This window comes from Piliocolobus tephrosceles, chromosome 9, assembly GCF_002776525.5.
Source record: "Piliocolobus tephrosceles isolate RC106 chromosome 9, ASM277652v3, whole genome shotgun sequence".
Lineage (NCBI taxonomy): Eukaryota > Metazoa > Chordata > Mammalia > Primates > Cercopithecidae > Piliocolobus > Piliocolobus tephrosceles.
Window position 1 is genome coordinate 87,003,277 of NC_045442.1, and position 23,653 is coordinate 87,026,929.

General features: G+C 44.4%; 1 protein-coding gene and 1 pseudogene across 2 annotated transcripts in view; one reads left to right on the plus strand and one right to left on the minus strand.

Moving 5' to 3' along the window:
- Window positions 1-23,653, plus strand: part of LOC111529800 — a 712,005-nt pseudogene that overhangs the window by 505,845 nt on the left and 182,507 nt on the right. The window lies entirely within an intron of this gene.
- The window catches only part of ALOX5 (arachidonate 5-lipoxygenase), a 61,719-nt gene that overhangs the window by 34,885 nt on the left and 3,181 nt on the right, over window positions 1-23,653 (minus strand). The window contains exons 2-3 of the mRNA XM_023196750.3: window positions 17,964-18,162; window positions 13,339-13,420 (exon numbers count right to left, since the gene is read on the minus strand). Of these exons, the coding sequence (XP_023052518.1) occupies window positions 13,339-13,420; window positions 17,964-18,162 (281 nt within the window). The remainder of the gene's footprint in view (window positions 1-13,338; window positions 13,421-17,963; window positions 18,163-23,653) is intronic.

Here is a 23,653-nt window from a genome sequence, read left to right on the forward strand (position 1 = left end):
TCCTATCCATGAGCATGGAATGTTCTTCCATTCGTTTTTGTCCTCTTTTATTTCACTCAGCAGTGGTTTGTAGTTCTCCTTGAAGAGGTCCTTCACATCCCTTGTAAGTTGGATTCCCAGGTATTTTATTCAGCTCAGAATGACTTTGATGCTACCTTGTAGTTGGACAGGATTTATGGGCAGAAAAATGAATGTGATGTATAGAAAATGGAAATAAGGTACAGAAAGAGCCAGATTGGTGATGGCTCAGCACTTGCCTTACTTGAGCCCAGTTTGAACAGCTGGCCACTGTGAGTAGCTGAAGTCTGGCTGCTGTGATTGGCTGAGACTTGGTTACTTGCTATGAGAGTAGGTGACAGTCTGTTTACATGTCCAGTTAGGTTACAGTTCACTATGTACAGAGAAACTTTTAGGCTGAATTTAAAATATGTAAGGAGAAAGGTTTAAGCTAAACTCATTAACACCTAGAAGAGAGAAGGTGTTCATTCAATAACTAATTATGGAGCACCTACTACTTGCCAGAAAGTGCTTTGTGCAAAATAGAAGAACATGTAACCCCAATACAGGGCAAAACTACAAAGAAATGGAAGCCATAAATGAAACTATGAGAGACATATAAACCAAAAATAAAATTCTAAGCCCCGCAAGTGACTGATGGACCCTTCCCTTGGCCAAGGGCATTCCAAAGTTTACCTGAAAAATTAGCTCAGGCCATAATAGGGATGGGTGGCTAAACATGCCTCATTGTACTCTCCTCCTTCCTGGAATTCAGGCACAGCTGATCAGCATTCACATCAACACAGAGATGTTAAGTCCGATAGAACAGACTATTTAAGATTGATAAGAAACATTTACAGTTGATTCTACCTGAAGCCTGCTATCTGGAGGCTTCATCTGCATGATAAAAACTTTGTTTCCACAACCCCTTATCTTAACCAAGACATTCCAAGTTTTTAGATAATAATTCTTTTAAACAGTTGCCAATCCGAAAATCTTTGAATCTGCCTATGACCTGGAAGCTCCCCTCCCCCAAGTTGTCTCACCTTTCCAAATTGAACCACTGTCCATCTTACATGTACTGACTGATGTCTTATGTCTGTCTAAAATGTATAAAACCAAGCTGTACCCCAACCACCTTGCGTGCATGTTCTCAGGATCTGCTGGGGCTGCATCATGGGCCATTGGTCAGTCATATTTGGCTCAGAATAAATCTTTTCAAATACTTCACAGAGTGTAACTCTTTTCATTAACCGACATGAAAGTCAGATACAGATGTAATAAGCAAGGAGGAAGAGCTCCAAAAGGAGAGAGAGTAACATATGGAGAAGTGAAAAAAATCAAAGAAATAAAAGAACTTCCTTAAGTTGAAAAATACTTCAATATCTTAAGTCTGTGAAAGGAAATTAAAGTTTAGGACCCCAGACTCATTTAGCCAAAGGGAAATGTTGAGCTGGGAACTGTGTCATGCAAACCTGCCTCCCCCTTTTGGTTCCTAAATAAGATGGCTATGATGAAAAGCTGCATGTCTCCACCATATTTTGCTCACAAGGAAATTCCTAGTGAACTGTTAAAATTTCACCATGGCAATGCAAATTGATCGCTTATCTTTACAAGCGCAGTCACCCACCAGATACAAATGCATATCTGATTGTTCCCCTGCCCTATTTTGTCTATTTTCTCTTATGTAAAATGCAGATGCCCTGCATTTTTCCTCTGCCCCATTTGTTTATATCATCTTATGTTAAAAAATGCAGATTCACTGAGCCAGACAAAGGCATGAATGACTATTTTCCCCTGCCCTGCTCTTACATGAAAATTGCGTACTTCTCAATATCCTGTCCTTTCCCCTTTAAATTTGGAACCCTCAAAATCATCTTCAGAGAAAGACATAGAGCTGCATAGAGCTGTCTCCCGGGCGTGCATCCTTAACTTTTGCAAATAAGTCTCCTAAAATGATTGAGACTCATCTCATCATTTTTCTCAATGACAAGTCCTAGGTGGAAAAAAAAAAAAAAAGCAAAAAGATACACCTAGGTATATACTGATTAAAATTTAAAATGTCCAAGAGACAGGAGAACATGAGCGAAAGAGAGAGAGAAGGAAAGAGATGCAGAGAGTGAATGAGAGAGGAAGAAAGTGGGGGAAGGAGGGAGACAGAAACTCTAGGAAAAGAAACAATCAAACTATCATTAGATTTCTCCTTTGTCATGCTGAAAACGGGAAGACTGAAGTGTATACAGACTTTTTTTAGATCTTCATCTAAGCCTCTCATATTGTCATCAATGAGGGCAGGGGAATTTGTTTTGAGGGGATGGGTGGGGGCACAGGAGGACAAGCACAGACTCAGATCTTACACTACACATGGACCTTCTGAGGAAATTAATTGAACGAGTTCAGCTGAACAAAAATTAAATTAGAATGAATCAATAAACTCCTAAATACAGCAAAGAATATTCATTATAAAACTACAGCAAATATAATAGTAAACAAAGAAACAAAAATATGAGAGCGATGTTCATCACTACCACCACTACTTGTTTTGAGAATTCCAGTCATGCAATAAGAAAAGAATATCAGTGGTGTAGATAACGGAAAGTAAGAGACAAAATTATTATCATTTAGATAATATGAGCACATTAACTAACCAGGCTCACTAACAATAAACAAACAAGAACAAGTGATTAGAACCAATGAAAGAATTCAGTAAGAGACCAATGTACAGTAAATGTAAGAAACAAGTAATTTACATTTATCCCAGCAACATTTTTGCAAACAGAAAAATATCCTGCTCAGAACACCAAATGCTACATGTAGAGTAGCTAGAAAGGTGACTGTTATTTCCTCCATTTTATAGCTGAGGGAACTGAGGCACAGACAGATTAAACAACTTTCACAGGACTGGAGAATGTGCCGGTTAAGTGTGAGTTGAGCCCAGACACTCAACTCCAGAGCTCATGACTGCCATCCTATGCCAGCTTGTACTGTGGGTGTCATCATCCCTGTCATCCAAGTCAGGAGGAAGGACGTCATCCCTGTCATCCAAGTCAGGAAGGGATGCTACCGGGAGAGTTCCACCCCTACTTTGCAGCATGTATGAAAATGTGGCAGGAGTGGGGCATGGTGGTGCACCATGCTACTTGGTGCTCCCCACCATGCTACTTATACTCCCCAGCTACTTGGGAGGCTGAGGTGGGAGGATGGATTGAGCCTGGGAGTTTGAGGCTGCAGTGAACTGTGATCATGCCACTGCACTCCAGCCTAGGAAACAGAGCAAGACTCTGTGTCAAAACAAACAAACAAACAAACAAAAAAAAAAAACAAAAAAAAAACCCAGAAAATAAAAAAAAAGGTAGATGAATGAAAGGTGCAAACTCAAAGAGGAAATTATAAAAGTATCAGACAAAATTACAGGGGAAGTATTTGTGTAACACTGGGGTGGAGAGGGCTTTCTTAAGCAAAGTAGGAAACCCAAAAGTTATAGATGTAAACAATACATAGTTAATAAAATAAAGAACCAAAATCTCCTGTGGCAAAAGCAACAGAAGACAAATAATAAATGCTATACATATGTAACAAACGGATACTATCTGTTTGGACGAACGGAGGCAAGATGGTGCACTTCCGGGTTCTTCTTAACCACCAACTCTTCCCGCGCACGCGAAAAGGCAGCCAGCGCCCGGGAGGGTGCAGACCAACTGGGCATGCACCAGGTGACGTCAATCTGAAGAGACCAAGATTTACCTGGTTGCACCTGCAGAACGCCCCTGACACGCCCATGCCCCACCTATTGCCCTCCCACTCCTAGAAAAGCCACTCTTGGCCATTGAGCCACGCGGCCTTCTCACAGCCCGGCCGGACTTCCCAGCTTCCCAGTCCTGTCGGGATGTCGGAACTCCGTCCGAGAGCTTGGGGGAGGGGAACTCTGCCGGCCTTCTTTGCTGGAGGTCGACAGACTTCTTCTCCACACCTTAGGTTACTAAAATAAACTTGCAGTTTTGCGCCTGACCTTTGCCTACTTGCTGGTTCTTTTGTGCTCGCTCTGGTGGTCTTAGAAAAACAAGACACTATCCTGATATAGAAAGAGCTCCTTTAGATTAATAATTGAAAGAACAACAGGGAAAAAAAAAGCTTATAAATAGGCAATGCAGTGATGCTTAACTTATTAGTGGTCAGGGGAGTGCAGATTAAAACAACCACAAGGTCTTAGGGATTTGTAGACTGTCAAACAAGGTCATTGGGTACTGATAAATGTATGGATGGGTAAAAGTATCTTTTCATACACAGTTGGTAGGACCGCAAATTACTATACAATTTTGTGAAAGGATTTTTGTTGGTATTTCTTAAAATGAAAAAAAATGCTGATTTGTTCCAGCAATCTGCGTTCTGGAAATGGATCTGCCAGTACAAACATCTTGATGTACAAGATTGGTTCTGGCAGCATTGTTTGTACTGCAGTACCCAAAACAAACAGACACACCTACAAATGGGAAATGAACTGAATGTCAGTGAATAGGGGAATGGCTGAGTAAATTATGGTGCATTCCCAGAAGGCAAGAAATAAGTAGCAGTTTAAGAAGAGGAAAATAAATGAGATACTATTTCACACACAAGAGTGAAAACATCTGAAGATGCGAAGTATTGATGATGCAGGGAAACAGTGAATCTCAGAAACAGTTGCTGGGTTGTCCACTGGCAGAATGCCTTTGGAAAACAATCAGCAATATCTAGAAAGCTTAAAAATACATGTGGTCTGCAACCCTGCAACTCTACTTCTTGGAATATTCCCTACAGTAACTCTTCCATGAGAGCAGAGAGACGTGTGAGAAAGCTCATGGTAGCTTGATTTGTAACAACTAGAAATTAAAGACAGCCTGCATGCCCATCAGCAGGAGAGCCGATGAGCACGTGGGTTATTCAGATACTAATGTTCCATGAAGAAGTTAACTGCATGAACCACATCTGTTCGTGTCAACCAGATCCTCTTCAATACGTAATGATGAGTGAAAAGTGCAGGTCACAGAATGATTAGATTAAATTACATCAATTAACAAACACCCACACTTTGCCATTTACTGCCGTGTGTGAGTGTGCATGTAACACAGACAGATGTGGTCACAGTGGGAGAGTGCAGGCTGTGGGCTATGACCTGGGTCTGCTTCTCCTTCTCCCTGTGTGGCTGAGTGAGTAAGGAGGGCTGGCGAGAAGCACCAGCTTTCTGACATAGTGGGGACTATTCTTAGTCATTGCTTTACTTCCAAACTCTGATCTAGAAGCCTGAGAAATCTTGTGAGAAAGAGGAACTCCAGGATTGTGCAGACAGTGCAAAGTTCAGTGTTTCCTGAACGGAAGCAAAGGAGGGTTTCTGAAAAGGACAGATGAGTGGAAGGAGGAAGAAAAAAATGATAAAATCTAAGAAAGGGGGAAACTATCTCACCAGAAGCCCCCTGCTGCAACATTGTGATAATGTTAAGCAGCTCCCAGAGAATTGGGCTAGTTTGTGTTATCTTAGATGAGTAGATAGCAAAGTTTAATTAGATTCCCCACTAATTCATACTAAAGTGTCAATGGCTTATAACAAATTAAATGAATTTTACAGGCATTTTATCTTAACCCAGATTCACAGGCCAGAAGTACTCCAAGAACTGGCTGCAGGGGCTTTGCCAGAGGTGGCTGAAACAGTGAGGGAAGTCGAGGCAGAAACATCGAAACAACAGCCCTTTGGGATGGGAGGCAGAGCTCAAGTACAATGTGTGCACTGCACCAGGTACAAAAGTCTGGAAACACATCATATGGTGCCTGAGCTGAGAGGCTTGTGCACAAATACTCTAAAACAAATCACACATTTATATACCCTTAACATGACCCACAGCACATCAGGTTACTCTCCCACACTAGACACTAATGACATATAAGTTTTATTTTTGATTTTTCAATGGGGAAATAGAATATATAAAATATGTATGGATATGTATATATGCGCACACACACTCACACATGCAGAAAAATGTACAAAACACCTGTATGACCACCATCCAGGTCAAAAATCAGAACATTGTCCGTATCCTCATCCTTTCCCAATCAACCCTCCTTCCACCCCCGGTAATCACCATCGTCAGCTTTATGATAATCATTTTCTTGTTATTGTTTAAGGTTCCACTATGACACACCTCCCTAAACAATTTAATTCCAAAGTTATGAATTGGCCAGACATGCTCCTGGCTTCTTTCCTTCAACACTGCGTCGGTGAGGTTTGTCCATGTTAGCAGCAGTTTGTTGATTTTCCTTGCTGTGTAGAATTTTCCTTGACAATTTATTTATCTATTCTACAGCTGTTGGACACTGAGTTGTTGCCATTTTTTGGCCATGATGAGTAACGCTGTTGTGAGTATCCAGGTGCACATCCACACAAATTTGGATCCCACTATAGGACTTCTGGGTCGTAGACTATAGTGTAGCTTCAGTTTTACTAGATATTGCTAAATTGTTTTCCACGGAGGTCATATCAACTTGTCCTCCTGCTGGGCAGTACGTGAGTGTTCCCAGCCCTCTGGATCTCCTTTAATACTCAGGTGTTGTCAGTTGTTGAAGTGTTGTCCATCGGGGGAGCATGTGTGTGGTAATAGCAGCAGTTCGCTGTGATCTTCTGATTCCTAATGAAGCTGAACACCTTTTGTATACTTGCTGCTTATATTTTGTACAGTGAGTACTCAAACCTCTTGCCCATTTTCTAGTGAATGCACTCCCCTTCTTAAAGATTTGCAGGTCCAGGCCGGGTGCGGTGGCTCAAGCCTGTAATCCCAGCACTTTGGGAGGCCGAGACTGGTGGATCACGAGGTCAGGAGATCGAGACCATCCTGGCTAACACGGTGAAACCCCATCTCTACTAAAAAATACAAAAAACTAGCCGGGCGAGGTGGCGGGCGCCTGTAGTCCCAGCTACTCGGGAGGCTGAGGCAGGAGAATGGCATAAACCCGGGAGGCGGAGCTTGCAGTGAGCTGAGATCTGGCCACTGCACTCCAGCCTGGGTGACAGAGCGAGACTCTGTCTCAAAAGAAAAAAAAAAAAAAAAGAAAGATTTGCAGGTCCTTCACATGCTAGGAATAATTCTCGTCAGTCACTCCATGACTTGCCTTCACTCTCTCCTGGTGTCTTTCAATGAACAAACAGAGTGTCCTTAACATACCAATCTTTTCCTTTGTGTTTAACATGTTGTGAGCCTTGTTTGAAAAATCCTTTTAGCTTGAGACCTGGAAGAATAATCATCTGTAGTCTAAATGTCTTACAGTTTTGTCTTTAACTTTTCAGTCTAATCAACCCCAAGCTGAGTCTCCTGAATGGCAAGAGGTGGAGTCCGATTTCTTCTCCTTCTCCTTCAGCCCTCCGTGCTGGCAGGCCCCTGTCCTCATGATGCCTGTCTAGTAGCCCAGTGCCACCCATCAGCTGAGCCCTCCATAACAGACCCAGTAACCATATATGTGTGGCTGTTTCTTGTTTCTTTATTCTGTTTCATGGAATGTTTTTGATGAAAAGGGGGATGGAGCTAAAGATAGTTTTGAGGATGGGGCAATTGTGTTCTTGGTGTGGGATTTCTCACCCCTTGACAGGGTGGCTGGGCATAGGGGAAGAAGGAGCTACAGGGCTGAGAGATGCTGTTGCAACTTAGAAAAATTAAGAAAAATGAAGATACTGCTCAGCTATGGCAAGTGTTTGGTGAAATAGGGACCCTTACATGGCTCATGAAAACTGGTTAAGATTTTTTAGAAGAAATTTGTCAATGTATACTAATAACTTTTACTATTTAGTAATGTCACATCTGGGCATCTATCCTAGGAAAATACTTAATAATGCATACACATTTCACATACAAGGGTTTTCACATTGCTTATAAGAATATAAAAATTAGAAACCTCCTAAATGTCCAGGGAGGCCAGGTGTTTAAGTGAATGATGAGGCATTCATTCAATGGAATATTACATAGAAACTAGAATAATGTTTATGAGGAGATTTTGAAAATATGGGAAAATGATTTTGCTATACTGCTAAAGTGCAGCAAGGAGGATGCAAAGTGGTATATATAGCACAATCCCACATTTAAAAAGTGAATAAGACAAAGTGAAAACAACTAAACATGAATTATAGGTATTTTTCTGCTTCTATATTGTTTTCCTTCTTTTACCTTTTTGAGTTAAAAAAAACAACCCAGATATACTACATATTCCTTGTAAGAAGTTCAACTATTGAGGAATATGTAGAAAAGTATCACAATATTGGCTCCCAAAGGCCCCTCTGCAGCCCAGGTAACTTCACTGTCCATACAGAATGATTCCTTCCACTTCCTTCCCTTGGAAGGAGACACAGACTCAAATGTTTCCAGGGGCCAAAGCAGGAAATGAAATGAGAGCAAACCTTGATATAGACAACAGACAGGTGTAGACTGGGGAAGCCTGAAGAATATCTCTGTTTACTCAAAAGTCAACAATGATCCATCAAACACTTGTAGAGGCTGGATACAGCCCATCAGCCACCCATTTCCAGAGGAGCACTCTGTAATGTGTTATTATCTTCCAAAAAGCTTTATTGAGATACATTTACATACCATTAAATTCACCCCTTAAAAGTATGCTATTGAAAGATTTTAATGTATTTGCAGAGTTGTGTGTGTAACCATCATTATTACCTAATTTTGAAATAATCTCATCCCCAAAGGACACCTCGAACCCATTAACACTCACTCCTTGTTCCTCCTCCCCAACTCCTAGTCCTAGGTAACTACTCACCTACTAATCTGACCCTGTGGGTTTGCCTATTCTGGACATTTCATACAGATAGAATCATACAATATGGGGTCTTCCATAAGTGAGTTTTCCATTTAGCATATTTTTGAAGTTCATTCAGTGTTTGGCATGTATCTGTAGTTCATTTCATTTCTTTTTTTTCTATTTGAAATGGAGTCTTGCTCTGTTGCCTAGGCTGGAGTGCAGTGCGGGAATCTAGGCTCACTGCAACCTCTGCCTCCTGGGTTCAAGTGATTCTCCTGCCTTAGCCTCCCGAGCAGCTGGGATTACAGGTGCGCACCACCATGCCCAGCTAATTTTTGTATTTTTGTAGAAACAGGGTTTCACCATGTTGGCCAGGCTGGTCTCAAACTCCTGACCTCAAGAGATCTGCCCGTCTCAGCCTCCCAAAGTGCTAGGATTACAGGTGTGAGCCTCCGTGCCCAGCATTCATTCCTTTTTAATGCCAAAAAATATCCCATTGTATGGATAAACTATATTTTGTTTATTCATTCCTCAGTTAATGGAATTTAGCTTGTTTCTACTTTTTGGCTATTGTGAACAATGGTGCTATAAATACGTGTGTACAAGTTTTTGTATGGATGTATGGTTTCATTATTCTTGGGTAGAGGACTAGGAGTAGAATTGCTGGGTCATATTGTAGCTGGGTTTAAGATTTTGAGGAACCACTAAACTGTTATCTGAAGTGGCTGCATCATCTTACATTCCAGTAGCAGCATCAGGGTTCCAGTTTCTCCACATCCTTGGCAGCACTTGTTACTGTCTTTTTTATTCTAACCTTTAGTGGGCGTGAAATTGTATCTTGTGGTTTTGATTTGAAATTTCCTGATGATTAATAATGTTGAGCATATTTTCACATGCTTATTGGAGATTCACAAATTTTCTCTGGAGAACTATTTGATTAAATCCTTTGCTAATTTTTAAACTGGGTTATTCACACAGAATATTTTTAAATTGAGTTGTCAGAGTTCTTTATATATTCTGGATACAAGTCCCTTATCAGACATATGATTTAGATATTTTCTCCATTCTGTGGGTTGCCTTTTCACTTTATTAATGATGTCTTTTGAAGTACAGATCTTTTACATTTTAATGATGTCTAACTTGGCTACTTTCTTTTACTGCCTGTGTTCTTGGTGCCATATCTAAGAGGCTTTGCCGAACCCAAGATTATGAAGACTTACTTGTATGTTTTCTTCCAAGAGTGTTATGCTGCTAGCCCTTACTTTTAGATCTATAATCCGTTTTGAATTTTTAAATTTCTCTAGCAGCATTATTGAAATATGTCACATACTATAAAATTTATCCATTTAAAGTGTTCAATTCAAGGATGTTTAGTATTAATTTTTACACAATGGACAACCATCAGTTGTAGAACATTTTCATCCCCTGCAAAAGGAACACTGTATCCATTAGCTGTCACTCCCATGAACACTTCCTCACTCCCTGCCCCTAGACAACCAGTAATCTACTTTCTGTCTGTACAGATTTTTCTCTTCCAGAAATTTCATATAAAAGGAATCATACAATATATGATCTTTTGTGACTGATTTCTTTCACTTAGCATAATGTTTTCAAGATTCATCCATGTTGTAGCAAGTGTCAGCATTTCATTATTTTTTCATGGTCAAATTATATAGATATATTATATTTTATCCATTCATCCATTAATGGACATTTGGGTTGTATACACCTTTTGATAGTTATAAGCAATGCTGCTATAATCATGCACGTACAAGTTTTTGTGTGAGCATATGTTTCCATTTCTGTTGGGAATATGCTTAAGAGTGGAAATGCTGTCATATTGTAACTCTCTGTTGAACAGTTAGGAGCTAGCAGACTCTTTTTCACGCAGCTATGCCATTTTACATTCCCACCAGCAGTGTATGAGGGTTCTGATTTCTCCACATCCTTGTCAACACTTGTTCTTGTCTGACTTTTTGATTCTAGCCATCCTAGTGAGTATCAAGTGGTATCTCATTGTGGTGTTGATTTGCATTTCCTAGATGACTAATGGGTCCTTGGAGAAATATCTATTCAGATCCTCATTCATTTTTTTCATTTTTTAACTGGGCTATTTGTCTTTATTGAGTTTAAGAGTTCTTTATAAATTCTGGGTGGAAGGCCCTTATCAGATATACAATTTGTGAATATTTCTTCCATTCTGTGGTTCATCTTTTCACTTTCTTGATGGTGTCCTTTGAAACAAAAAGGTTTGTAAATTTGGTGACATCATTTTATCTATTTTTCTTTTGTTGCTGATGCTTTTGGTGTCATATAAAGAGTCCTTTGTCAAATCCAAAATTATGAAGGTTTACTCCTGTGTTTTCTTAAAAGAGTTTTATAGTTTTAGCTCTTACATTTAGGTAGGTATTTGATCGATTCTGTGTTAATTTATGTATGTGGTGTGAGCTAAGGATCCAACTTCATTCTTCTGTATGTGGCTATCCAGTTTTGCTAGGGACATTTTTTGAAAAGACTATTGTTTCTCTGTTAAATTGTCTTGCTGCTTCTGTCAAACATTAATTGGCCATAAGAGTAAGGGCTTATTTCTGGACTCCTAAGTCTATTTCATTGATCCATATATCTATCCTTATGCCAATATCACATTGTCTTGAATACCAGTGCTGTGTAGTAATTTTGATATTGAGAAGTGCAAGTCCTCCATTTTTGTTTTCTTTTTATCAAGATTGTTTTGGCTATTCTGGATCTCTTCCATTTCCGTATGAATTTTAGGAACACTTTGTCAATTTCTGCAAATAAATCAGCTAGAATTTTGATAAGGGTTGTGTTGAACCTGCATATTACTTTGTTATGTACGTACAGATTATTACTTTTTTTAAATTGCTGTTTTAACAAAATTAAGTCCTCTGATTCATGAACATGAAATGTCTTTCAACCTATTTAGATCATTTTTAATTATTTTAAACAATGTTTTGTAGTTTCTTTGTACAAGTCTCAGACTACTTTGTTACATTTATTCATAAATATTTACTGTTTTGATGCTATTGTAAATTGAACTTTTTTTTTTTTTACTTTTATTTTCACATCATTGGTTGTTAATATACAGAAAAACAATTGATTATCTTGTATCTTGTAACCTCACTTGTTTATTAGTTCTGATAGTTTCTTTTGGTGAATGCCTTCAGATTTTCTATATATAAGATCATGTCATTTGTAAATTGTGATAGTTTTACTTACTGTACTCCAGTGTGGGTGCCTTTACTTATCTTTTTCTTCCCTAACTGACCTGGCTAGACCCTCCAGTACAATGTTGAATAGAAGTAGCAAAAGTGAACATCCTTATCCTGTTTCTGGATTCAATCTTTCATTATGAAGTATAATGTTAACCATGAATTTTCTTTTTTTTTTCTTTGCTCTGTCACCATGCTGGAGTGCAGTAGCATGATCTCAGCTCACTGCAACCTCTGCCTCCTGCATTCAAGCGATTCTCCTGCCTCAGCCTCCTGAGTAGCTGGGACTACAAGCACATGCCACCACACTCAGCCACTTTTTGTATTTTTAGTAGAGATGGGGTTTCACCATGTTGGCTGGCCAACATGGTCTCAATCTCTTGACCTCATGATCTGCCCACCTCGGCCTCCCAAAGTGCTGGGATTACAGGCATGAGTCACTGCGCCCAGCCTAATTGTGAATTTTCAAACCTTTATCAGGTTGAGGACATTCTCTTCAATTCCTATTTTTTGAGTGTTTTATCATGAATGGGTGTTGGATTTTGTCAAATGCCTTTTTTTGTATGTCTACTGAAATGATTATGTACTTTGCTTTGTTCTTTACTCTATTGATATAGTGTATTCAATTAATAGATTAATAGATTTTTGGATGTTAAACCAACTTTGCATTCCTGGGCTAAATCCCACATGTTCATATTGTTTAATGCCTTTTATATATTGCTGAGTTAGGTTTGCTAGTATTTCATTGAAAATGTTTATATCTATATTGCTAAGGGATATTGGTTTATAGTTTTCTTGTGATGCCTTTAGTTTTGGTATAATACGGGTATGAGACAATGAGTTGGGAAGTGTTCCTGCTATTTCATAAAAGAGTTTATGCAAGATTGGTATTAATTCTTTAAATGTTTGATGGAATTAGCCAGTGAAGTTATCTGGGTCTGAACTTTTAATAGTTTGAATCCTCTGGTCAGTTGGCTGAAGAGTTGTCAATTTTGTTGCTGATCACATATCACTTTTATAACTGAATTGTTATAAGAAGACATAAGAAGTAAGAGGCAACTCCCACAATGGAGAACATTAAAGTACACTCAAGCTTTTCTGCCCACTCTTCCTACATGCCAATATGGTTGATTCAAAGTTTTTTTCATTACTCTCCTCTCCATCTCTTGTCTGGAGTTGTAGGTAAGGTGAAGTTTGGGGATTGTGCAGCCACACTGGGAGTTGGTGCCTTGGTGACTTTCCAGCAGTGACAGGCCATACGCCATGAAAAGGGTTTATTTCATACCATGCATTTGAGCTAGAAGAAATCACGGCCCCTGTGACCACCTGATCTGATGTCATAACTCACCGATACTGTTTTTGCCGTGTTTCCAGTTCTTTACGTCGGTGTTGCTTGAGAATGTGTATTTGGTCATCTCGGGCCAACTTTGCTGTAAAGAAAGAACAACATGAGAGGAGCCTTAAGAAGAACAATAACAATGCCCAGTGCACATGTGCTTGGACTTGGGCTCCGTCACTGAAGTTGTGTGACCAAGAGTTGCCCTGACCCTTTCACATGTAAAATGGAGATGATAATGCCTACTTCTCCGGGTCATGGTGTGCATTTGGGGAGAGAATGCAGGAAAGCCCTCCACACAGCACCTGGCATGCAGCAAATGCCAATAGATGGGAACAATGACCATTATCATGCCTATAGTCATCATTGGCCTGAGGGTTCTGCTCCTCCCTCTAAGCCTGGCTCTGAGAGCATCTTATCTCTCAGCGTGTCTCTCACTGCAGGAGTTGGAGCAGGTAGCTAAGGGCAGGGCTGCTTCTCAGAGCCTTTACAGCAGACCAGGTCATATCATGACCACTCTTTAAACTATCGCTTAAGGCCAAGCCTGTGAATGCAGCCCATAGAGCTGTGAGTAGGGGGAGCCCAGACCTCCTGAAAACAGATCCTGGAATAGTTTCTGTAGCTCTCGTGGTGAAGCATTACATTTTAAAACTTCTTTTCAACACAGATTGATATTTTTGTAAAATATAATAACAATTAATTACTAGAAAAAATGAAAAATGAAATTTACAAAACCCAAAGATATTCAAAATGCAAGTCATTTTTTTCTTATTAAGTACAAAAGTGATAAAATTGTTCTGTTAAGTTGCTATAAAAGTTTCCAAAACCCCTACTCTGAGTCTTTGTATTTTATTTTGTATTTATTTTATTTTTTTTTAGAGATAGGGTCTCCCTCTGTCTCCCAGGCTAGAGTGCAGTGGCATGGTCATAGCTCCCTGGAGCCTTGAACTTCAGGACTCAAGTGGTTCCCCAACCTCAGCCTTCTAAGTAGTTGGGACTATAGGCACACCCCACCACACCTGGTTAATTTTTTTTTTTTTTTGAGATGGAATATTGCTCTATCACCCAGGCTGGAGTGCAGTGGCCCGATGTCAGTTCACTGCAAGCTCCGCCTCCCGAGTTCACGCCATTCTCCTTCCTCAGCCTCCCGAGTAGCTGGGACTACAGGTGCCCCACCACGCCTGGCTAATTTTTTGTATTTTTAGTAGAGACGGGGTTTCACTGTGTTAGCCAGGATGGTCTCAATCTCCTGACCTCATGATCCACCCACCTTGGCCCCTGGCTAATTTTCAATTTTTTTTTTTTTTTTTTTTGTAGAGATGGGGTCTCTCTATGTTGCCCAGGCTTGTGTCAAAATCCTAGACTCAAACAATCCTCTCGCCTTGGCCACCCAAAGTGCTGGAACTATAGGCTTCAACTTCTGTACTGATCTAAATGCAGACCTGGACTCAGTTCTCAGATGACACCCAGGCCACACTCTGAGCTGTCCACCCCACAGCACTTCCAGGCTGAGGCATCTTCATCCCTGAGCTTGGAACTGGGGCCCAAAAAGGAGTATTAGTGGGATACCTCTGCATTCTCCCCTGGGGATGTAAGGCCAGCCAAGAGGGGAGGCTTGAGGCCACGGAAGGCAAGGTGAGTATTAATGGTGACAATAACTGTTATCATTGGCTATGGGGGTAATTCTGGAGGCACTCAACATTCATCATCTCTTATATACCTTAAGGAACCAGCTAATCTCTTGGGCACCTCAACTCTGAGGTGCTGGATCTCTTCAGTTTCACTGGTATGAATAAGTCAGTACATGCAGAATTGCAACATGCCAAGTTTCAAAAAGAGAATGGTCCTTCTCCCCTGACCCCAAAGGTGTTTGAAGAATCTACCCAATGGCTGATGAAGTTCTGGGAGTATGACAGGATGAGAAAGCCTGGACTGATGGCAGAAGAGCTCAGCAGGGCAGTTTCCAAGGACTGACACGGTGCCTTAATGAAGCTGTCCCTTCACACAGATGCTCTGGATCCATGGGGCCACAGTAATGGCCCTCTGACATTCATGTTCACCCAAGGTGTAGTGGTGAAATATTAGATTTAAGGGGTGATCATATGGTGAGTTACTGAATCACTTGTAGGTTGCCTCCCCCCGCCCCCCCCGCCATTTCCAGGTTGTTCAAGGGATTGGTTGTTGTGCCATGTGGTGGATTAATAATTGGCCACAGCTGGGCGTGGTGGCTCACGACTATAATCCCAGCAATTTGGGAGGCCGAGGCAAGTGGATCACCTGAGGTCAGGAGTTCCAGACCACACTGGCCAACATGGCAAAACCCTATCTCTAGTAAAAATACAAAAATTAGCCAGGCATGGTGGCTGGAGCCTGTAATCCCAGCTACCTGGGAGGCTGAGGCAGGAGAATCGCTTGAACCTGGGAGGCAGAGGTTGCAGTGAGCTGAGATCGTGCCACTGCCTTCCAGCTGGGGCAACAGAGCGAGACTTTGTCTCAAAATAATAATAATAATAATAATAAGCCACAAATTCTTTGACATTCCTTCCATTGAGAGATGGGGGGTCTGCATCCCCTCCTCTGGAGTCTGGGTGGGCTCTGTGACTGCTTGGACCAGTAGAATATGGTGGAAGTTATAGTGTGCCAGTTTCTAGGCCCAAGCCTGAAGAGACTGGCAGCTTCAACTTTCTGTCTCTTAGAAAACTTGCTCTTGGAAGCCAGCCATCATGTAAGAAATGCAAGCACCTAGAGGACACCATTCTGTGAGAAGCCTTAAAGAATGAGACCCAATATGGACAGAGACGCCGAGGAGCCTAGAGAGAAGAAGCCCCAGTCCCCTAAGCTGATGCTACATGGCCACAGATGAACTGCCCAGTGAAGCCTTTCCCAAATTCCTGACCTGCAAGAGCATGAACAAAATTAAATGGCTATTTAAAGCTACCAAGGAGGTTGGTTTTACAGCAGTAGAGAGAGTGAAAATTGCTGGACAGCTTCTCTATGCTCACCCTCCAACCGGTGCTATCCCTGAAAGTGACTAGAATGAGATGCCTCAATGGGCTTCCCGCTGGGAACTCTGACCAGAAAGGAGGGAGTATGTAAAGCAAGGAGAGGCCAATTACTCCCCAGCACCTTTCTACTGAGGGCCGCAGCTCCTCCAAGGGTGCTGTCTCCAGGATACTTCTGGATTACTCCCACAACCTTCTCCCTCCCCCTGCATCAGGACTAGTGGTGCTGATGGCCCCGCACTCTGTATGGTCCCTCTGTGCATGGGCCCACACCTTTGTGATGCCCCTTTCTTAAACCCTCATCCTAGTGTACCATCTGTTTTTTGCCAAGATGAGCTGAAGGGTCTGCAGGAAGAAGGGCTTCATAACTGAGACCTTGGGTAGACGGGCAGGAGGGAGTTTCAGAGCCAGCATTTTCTAACTACCAGAAAAAGAGAAGTGCCCTGTCCACAATTTTCCACATTCTGACGACCACAAGAATAAATGAACTTTGTGATTTTTTTCCTGTCATTAGGTAGGGGGACAAAAATCCTCTTATCTCCATGTTCAGAAATACTCTGGAAATTTGGTTTCTTAAGTCAAACTCCACATCAGAAACGACGGGATATGGCCTGGTAGCTTAAGAACAGCAGGTACATAATAACTTTTTTATCCTTTGTCTCAGTTTTCTTAGCTATATAATGGGGGTAATAGTCATTTCTTCCTACCTACCCCACCAAACTTCTGTGAAAAACACACTAGCTACAGGAAACTTGGCAAAGAGGAAGAGTTCGACGCTGTCATGGCAGAAGCAGTGGCTTCCTCTTATTATTACAGTGGCTGCCTGGCCTTTGAAGGCTTATCTTTCCAGGTCTAAACTGAGAGCAAGCAGAAGGGTTATGACTTGAAGTGAGATAGGATTTTGCCAGGCACACTAGGAGGCTGGGTGTGCAAGGCGGTTCATTCAGGGAGAGTGGCCTTGGCTGACCTTGATGCCTACTTCTCTCTCTGATGCTCTGTACCAGGTCAGCTGTGTGTTCCTTACAAAGAATGGCCTCCTGACTGGGATCTGACTAAGGGGAGCAGATTTGAGGTTCTTTCTCTTTCAGCGAAAAGTGAGACTTGGGGTTGAAGAACTGGTAACTGTGATTTGCAGGCCTGTCCATCACCCCTCGGAGCTGGCACTTGGGGTGCTCCTTGTCCACCCCTTCCCTCCCCAGGCCCACAAGGGCACCCCGAGCTTGCCTGAGCCCTACTGTGATCTCAGAGAGGGCAGGCTATGAACCTAGAAAGTGATGTCACACCCTGGCAACTGGACAAGTGCCCATCCAGGGGCATTCCCATAGCTATCTGCCTCAGTGGACCTTACTTACCCACTGAGAAAAAGGGGAGTACAACCCTCCCCTGTAGAACTGTAGCACAGAGTGAGGACATGATGGCAGTGAGGCCTAGGGCCACCTGCTCCACCCTCAGGGGCTTGTATGAATCCCAAAGAAAGTCACGCCTCCTGCAGGTGCATCGAGGCACAGGGCAGAGCCCTCCCACTTCCCGCCCCTGCACAGCAGTGTCATTCCTCCTATGACTACAGTGCTTTGAGGTCAGGAAGAACTTTCGGTTCTCAGGAAGCCCGGGGCAGAAGGGGCCTGAGCTGCTCACCGCGTCCATCCCTCAGGACTACCTCGCCATCCCCGGTGAGCCAGCGGTAGCAGGGGAACTCGATGTAGTCCCCGTGGGGCGTCTTCAGCGTGATGTACTTCAGGTACCAGTCGTCATGCAGCCAGTACTTGCGCTTCTCGATTTTGACCAGCTGGATCTCGCCCAGTTCCTCATCCACAGTCACGTCGTACGAATCCACCTGGGAAGGAGAAAAGACAATCAGGCCATGCATGGTCTCCTGAGCCTTTGTTCTGGAGATGTTAAGAATTTGTCACCCCAAAGTATGCTGCTCTGGCATAGGGACTATGTTGAATGAAAAGCACTTAAAAAAACAGCTGGTGCAAGATCACTCTGACATTCGTGCTGTTTCTGAGAAGCAGGAGATGAAAGTCCCCCATGAAAGATGTCCTCCTTACACCAAAAGGAAAGTAACACTTTTCATCAAGGTTGGGAAGCTGAAGCCAAAAGAAATCCAAACAAACAGATCTTGTACAATGAGCCCTTACCTCCCGAGTCACTTCTCTGCCCAATTACCTGCCCTAGCCCAAGCCCCTTGGCCTTATCACCTTTCACAACTAATCATCCAATGTAGTATCTAAGGGGGATTGACTGTAACTGCTTCTTGGGGTCTTCATCTTTTTAAGAGGGCTCCCATGCCACATACAACTTGTATTAAAGAAATCTGTATGCTTTTGCCCATGAATCTGTCTTATGCCGATTCTCAGGCCTAGCCAAAATGGGAAGAGGTAGAGTTCTGCCTCCACTAAAGTTCATGGAGCCAAGATGCTTCATGAACACCTTAAATGAACTCCTGAATTCATTTAGCCAAGACTGTCACTGAAGGCCTGCCCGTGACAAGGCTCAGTGCTAAGACCCAGGTAGTTGACAGAAATGGACAAGTCCTGGGCCCTACTCTTGAGGAGAGAGAATCCAGTGAGCCAGGACAGTGCCGTGCTGCTCAGAGGGCAACGTCTGTTGTCTGTACTTAGCTCAGGCTGGAGGATGGGGAGACGCCCAGGCTCATGCCTGCACCTGTGAGGCTGTGCCCAGTGAGGGTCCGCAGTAGCCCCCACATGGGACAGCCTTGTGGGAGGCCTTTACAACTGGTGATGGGCTTGCTGAAAGTGGATCTCCACAACGCCTCTGGGAGTGCAGGGGAGTTATGACCCCTTCCACAGATGAAGACAGCGAGGCTCAGTGACTCCCACCTCTGCCACTTAGAGCAGAGCTGGAGCCCCACCCCAGGCCTTTCCATCACAGCCACTGCCTCTCTTTCCAGTTATCAGTGTGGCTAATAAGTGAGTGAAAATGGTGAGGCTTAGATACAGGGAACTTGCATGGATTTGAGTCCTCCTGGGACATCTGCAGTTCACAGCCGCATGGTGATGCCTAGAGAACAGTGAGATCAAGCAGCTCTGGCTGCACCTGTGGTATTACTGGTGGCAGGGTGAGACTGGCCTTGCAGCTAGAAGGCACCACCCCGGGCTGTGTACAGTGCTGCTGCCCAGGCCTCCGGGACAAGGCTGCTTGGCTTCCTCCCTGCCAGGCTGCTGCTTCCAGGACACAGGTGGCTCTGAGGCAGCAGCCATAGCTTCTAGAGGGCTTGTGTCTCTGCAGCAACAGATGGCAGACAGAAAGGTGGGATGAGAGGCTCAGGCATTGCATTACATGTTCTGATGACCAGCAGGTTTGGAAAGCCCTGGACTTGATGCCCTCCAAGGCACTTTCTTTTTTATTTTGAGGTGGCGTCTCACTGTGTTGCTCAGGCTGGAGTGCAGTGTCTCGATCACAGCTCACTGCAACCTCCACTTCCAAGGTTCAAGTGATTCTTCTGCCTCAGACTCCCAAGTAGCTGGGACTACAGGCACCTACTACCACATCTGGCTAAGTTTTGCATTTTTAGTAGAGACAGGGTTTCACCATGTTGGCCAGGCTGGTCTCGAACTCCTGACCTCAAGTGATCCACCTGCCTCGGCCTCCCAAAGTGCTGGGATTACAGTCATGAGCCACTGTGCCTCGCTCCTCCAAGGCACTTTCTAAGCCAGATTCATCAACCCTTGAGCTTTATCCCAGGCGGCAGAACCTAGACTTCTCAGCACGATGGCAAAGTGGAAGGGGTGAGGGGTATCATCCTTTGAGCCCAGGCATCCCCATTCCATGCCCTGCCTCCAAGCTGCCAGGAGGACCCCTGGAGGGCTTCCTAAGAGGAATAGGAAGTCAGGTGTTTTCCACAAACCTCTTGGCTCTGAATGCTGTAAGCAGTTTGGGGTGGCTGACACTGAGGCCAGACGCTTGTGGTCAGAAAGCGGAAGCTTCCTCTCTGTGCTCTACGGTTTAGGCCAGAGATCCTAGGAACAGTTTCTGATGGCAGAGGAGCCAGGCCCATGTGCTGGGATGACATGTCTTGGATCCAACCACATGTGGACCAGCCTCGGCCCCACGAGAATGCCCCTCCTGCAGGCAGAGTACCAGCCTCACCTGCCACATCTGAGAAAGAGCCTTCCTGCCACAGCTCATCCTCAGGAGAGCAGGGCCACGGACAAGGCCTCGCCCATCATGGGTAGGGCGGGCAGGTTGTGATGGGACAGGAGTCTCAGCATCTCAGGGGCTCAGGCCCATCTGGAGGAGCAGAGTGGGGGCTGAGTGGCCCAGGACTGGATACGCATTGGGCCTGCCCCACGCCAGGCCCTGCACGACACAGGGATTTACAGAGGCCTCAGCTGCAGATTGTGAGCCAAGACAGAGATTCCTGGTCCCACTAAGGAGTGGGAAGAGGGCAGTGAGGGGCAGAAGGCTGGGTGGGCCCTGGGGTCTGGAGCTCTGAATTCACATCCCAGCTTCAGGCAACTAGCTGGATGGCACATTGCTTCATTCTCTGAAGCTGTTTCTTCATCTACCCAAGGATGATAACCCCTCACTTACAGGACCATTGAGAAAACAAAGTGACACCATCCTGGGTGGCCTCCTTTCTCCAGAGGCACAGGCCACCGGTTGTGTGCGTCAGAACCACCGGTGCCCCTTCCTGAATCCAGGAGGTTGCAGGACACCAGGCCCCGCACTGCCTGTGAGCTAGCATGGGCCTCTGCATCGCAGCCCCTTCGTGACTACATGTGCCAATCCAAGTAACCAGAGCACACATGGGAGGAGCAAACTGAACCTGTGACCTCAAACCCCTTTGCTCAAAGCCCAGAAGGAACTCCTGAAAGGGTGGAGACAGGGCTGTGAGGACAGAGGGAGAGTGGGAGGCATTCTGAGTGCTAGTGGGGCAGGCAGAGCAAGTTCATGTGCAGTGAGGACTGAGGGGCAGCCACCAGAGGCCTGGGCCTGGGCCAGAGTGTGGCTGCTGCAGGGGAAGCGGCTTTCCTGTGGCTCTGAGGGGCTGGAGAGGGAGGAAGGTGGCCCTGGGGGATAGATGCCAGGAAAGCTGGAGGAGGGCAGGAGAAGCTGAAGGGGACACTCTGAGGAGAGGGAGACGGGCTGAGGAGGTATTCCAGGACTGTGCAGGTCCCACAGGGAGAGCCTGCTGTCTGCCTGGGGGTGATGACCCACACGAAGAGACTGAGCAGCTTCTCTGAAGAAGCGGACAGTGGGGTGACCCTCCAGCACATCTGTGGTACAGTCACAGGGGACTGGGATACTCCTGGCCCCCTGCTCTATCCACACCGGCAGGCACCTGGTGGAGAGCCCCTGAGTTTCACTTGGAGTAAAATCACTAGGCAGATGTACGAGGACTCCATCTGCCATCTGACGGGGCCTTCCACATCAGGATGGGGCCAGGCCTGCAGTCTGGCTGGTCTATGGCCAGCCCAGCCACTTTCCTGGTGCTGGCTTCAGGCCTGAATGTGACAAAAGGTGAACAAGAGGCGGAGGGCTCCAGCCTCGACCCAACTCAGGAAGTAAAATACAAAGCTTGGTGGCTGTGGTTCCAACATCCCAGGGGGTACTATTGGAAGAATGACAGATAAAGGCCTCCCTCCAGGAAAATACCAGGGTCACATGTGTCAAACTGCAAAGTAAGGTCTTTGCAAGGTGTGTGGAACTACAGTGCCCATCTTCCTCCCTCCTCTGTGGGCCAAGTACACTGGGCTGATGCTGTATTTGTCTATTTGCTGTGACACACTAAATTTCAGGTGACACATTGAATTATGGTGGGCGCTATCAACAGTGGACACCCCCAACAGGCCGTCAGGAAGCACTGGACCTGGGAATGGCCAAGCAGGTGACTGTCCTGCTTTACAGATAGAAACTGAGGCTCAGAGAGCAATGGTGGCCTCAAGATCAGAACCCACACCTGTGTGATGGCCAAGCCCAGGTTCCTCCCACAGTTCCCCAAGGCCACATCTTGAGAAAAGCCCTGAACCAGAAGCTAGAAGGCCTAGCTTTGAGCCCTGGTTCGTACCCTGGATGGAGTATAAAGGGGCAATGCGGAGTGGTGTGGAAGGACAGTGTAAAAGCTTCATAAGAGAGGGTATTTGAGGCAGCTTTTGGTGGCTGATCAGATTTCAGAGGGGAGGTTAGCAGGATGACGGGCATGGGTAGGACATTTCAGATGTGGGGAATTGGGAGGGCGGGGTCCCCAGGGGAATTCACACGTGGGAGGAGTGGGCACAGTTTCTGGGGACAGAAGTGGGTGGCGTGGTGGTGCAGATGCAGGAGAGAGACAAGGGAACACCTGCAACTCACCGGCCTCCTTTCACAAGGGGCCACTTTGCTGATTTTGCTTATTGCTTTTAACTTTTTATTGGATACGTAGTTTTAAAGCTTTTGAATATTTCAGCAAAGTGTGAGTTGGTCAGTTTTCATGTGAGCTTTCTATCAGCATTTTAGGAAAGTTTTCATCTGTCTTTCATCAGATTTCTGCTGTTGCTGGGACAGGGAAATGGATCTCTCTGCGCAAGCAAGGCTGTGTGCCCCACCCCCAGGCTACCCATATTGGAGGGGGACTAATGAGGGGCTTGTGGGAGGAGGAGGCTGTAGAACAGAGAGGAAGACTGAGGTTCAGACAAAACAGAGACTCGGGATGAGAGAGGGGGAGGTTATGGGGAAGAGCTGACGAGAGCAAGGGATGGAGAGAGGGATGGGGACAGTGGATAGGGAGACCAAGGGGCAGAGAAGGGGAAAATGTGGGACAGAGAGCCGGAGATTGAGGGAGCAGAGAAGGGGCCTCCGAGAGGTGGCTGGAAGACAGCGTAGAGGAAAATTCAGAGTGGAAGAGAAAGGAGAGTTGTAAGGCAGAGAGCAGAAATGGGGAGCATTGAGGGGACTGGGAACAGGGGAAGGAAGAGGAGGCAGAAGAGGGGGCAGAATGTAGGGAAAAGATGGCTCAGAGGGGAAGACTGGGAGATGAGACAGGGATTGAGGGTCATAACAAAGAAATATTTATGCTCCACTAATATATTTCCATTCACAAGAAAGAAGTATTCTAGAATTAATTTTTCATGAATGTTAGAATACTCACTGACTATATTTAAGAAGCATGTATCATTATAAGACTTTTCTACACTTGCTGAACACATTCAAGTATCATATGTTAAACACCACCCTATTACCCTTAGCTTTCTTTTTTTTTTTTTATTATACTTTAAGTTCTAGGGTACATGTGCATAACGTGCAGGTTTGTTACATATGTATATATGTGCCATGTTGGTGTGCTGCACCCATCAACTCATCAGCACCCATCAATTCATCAT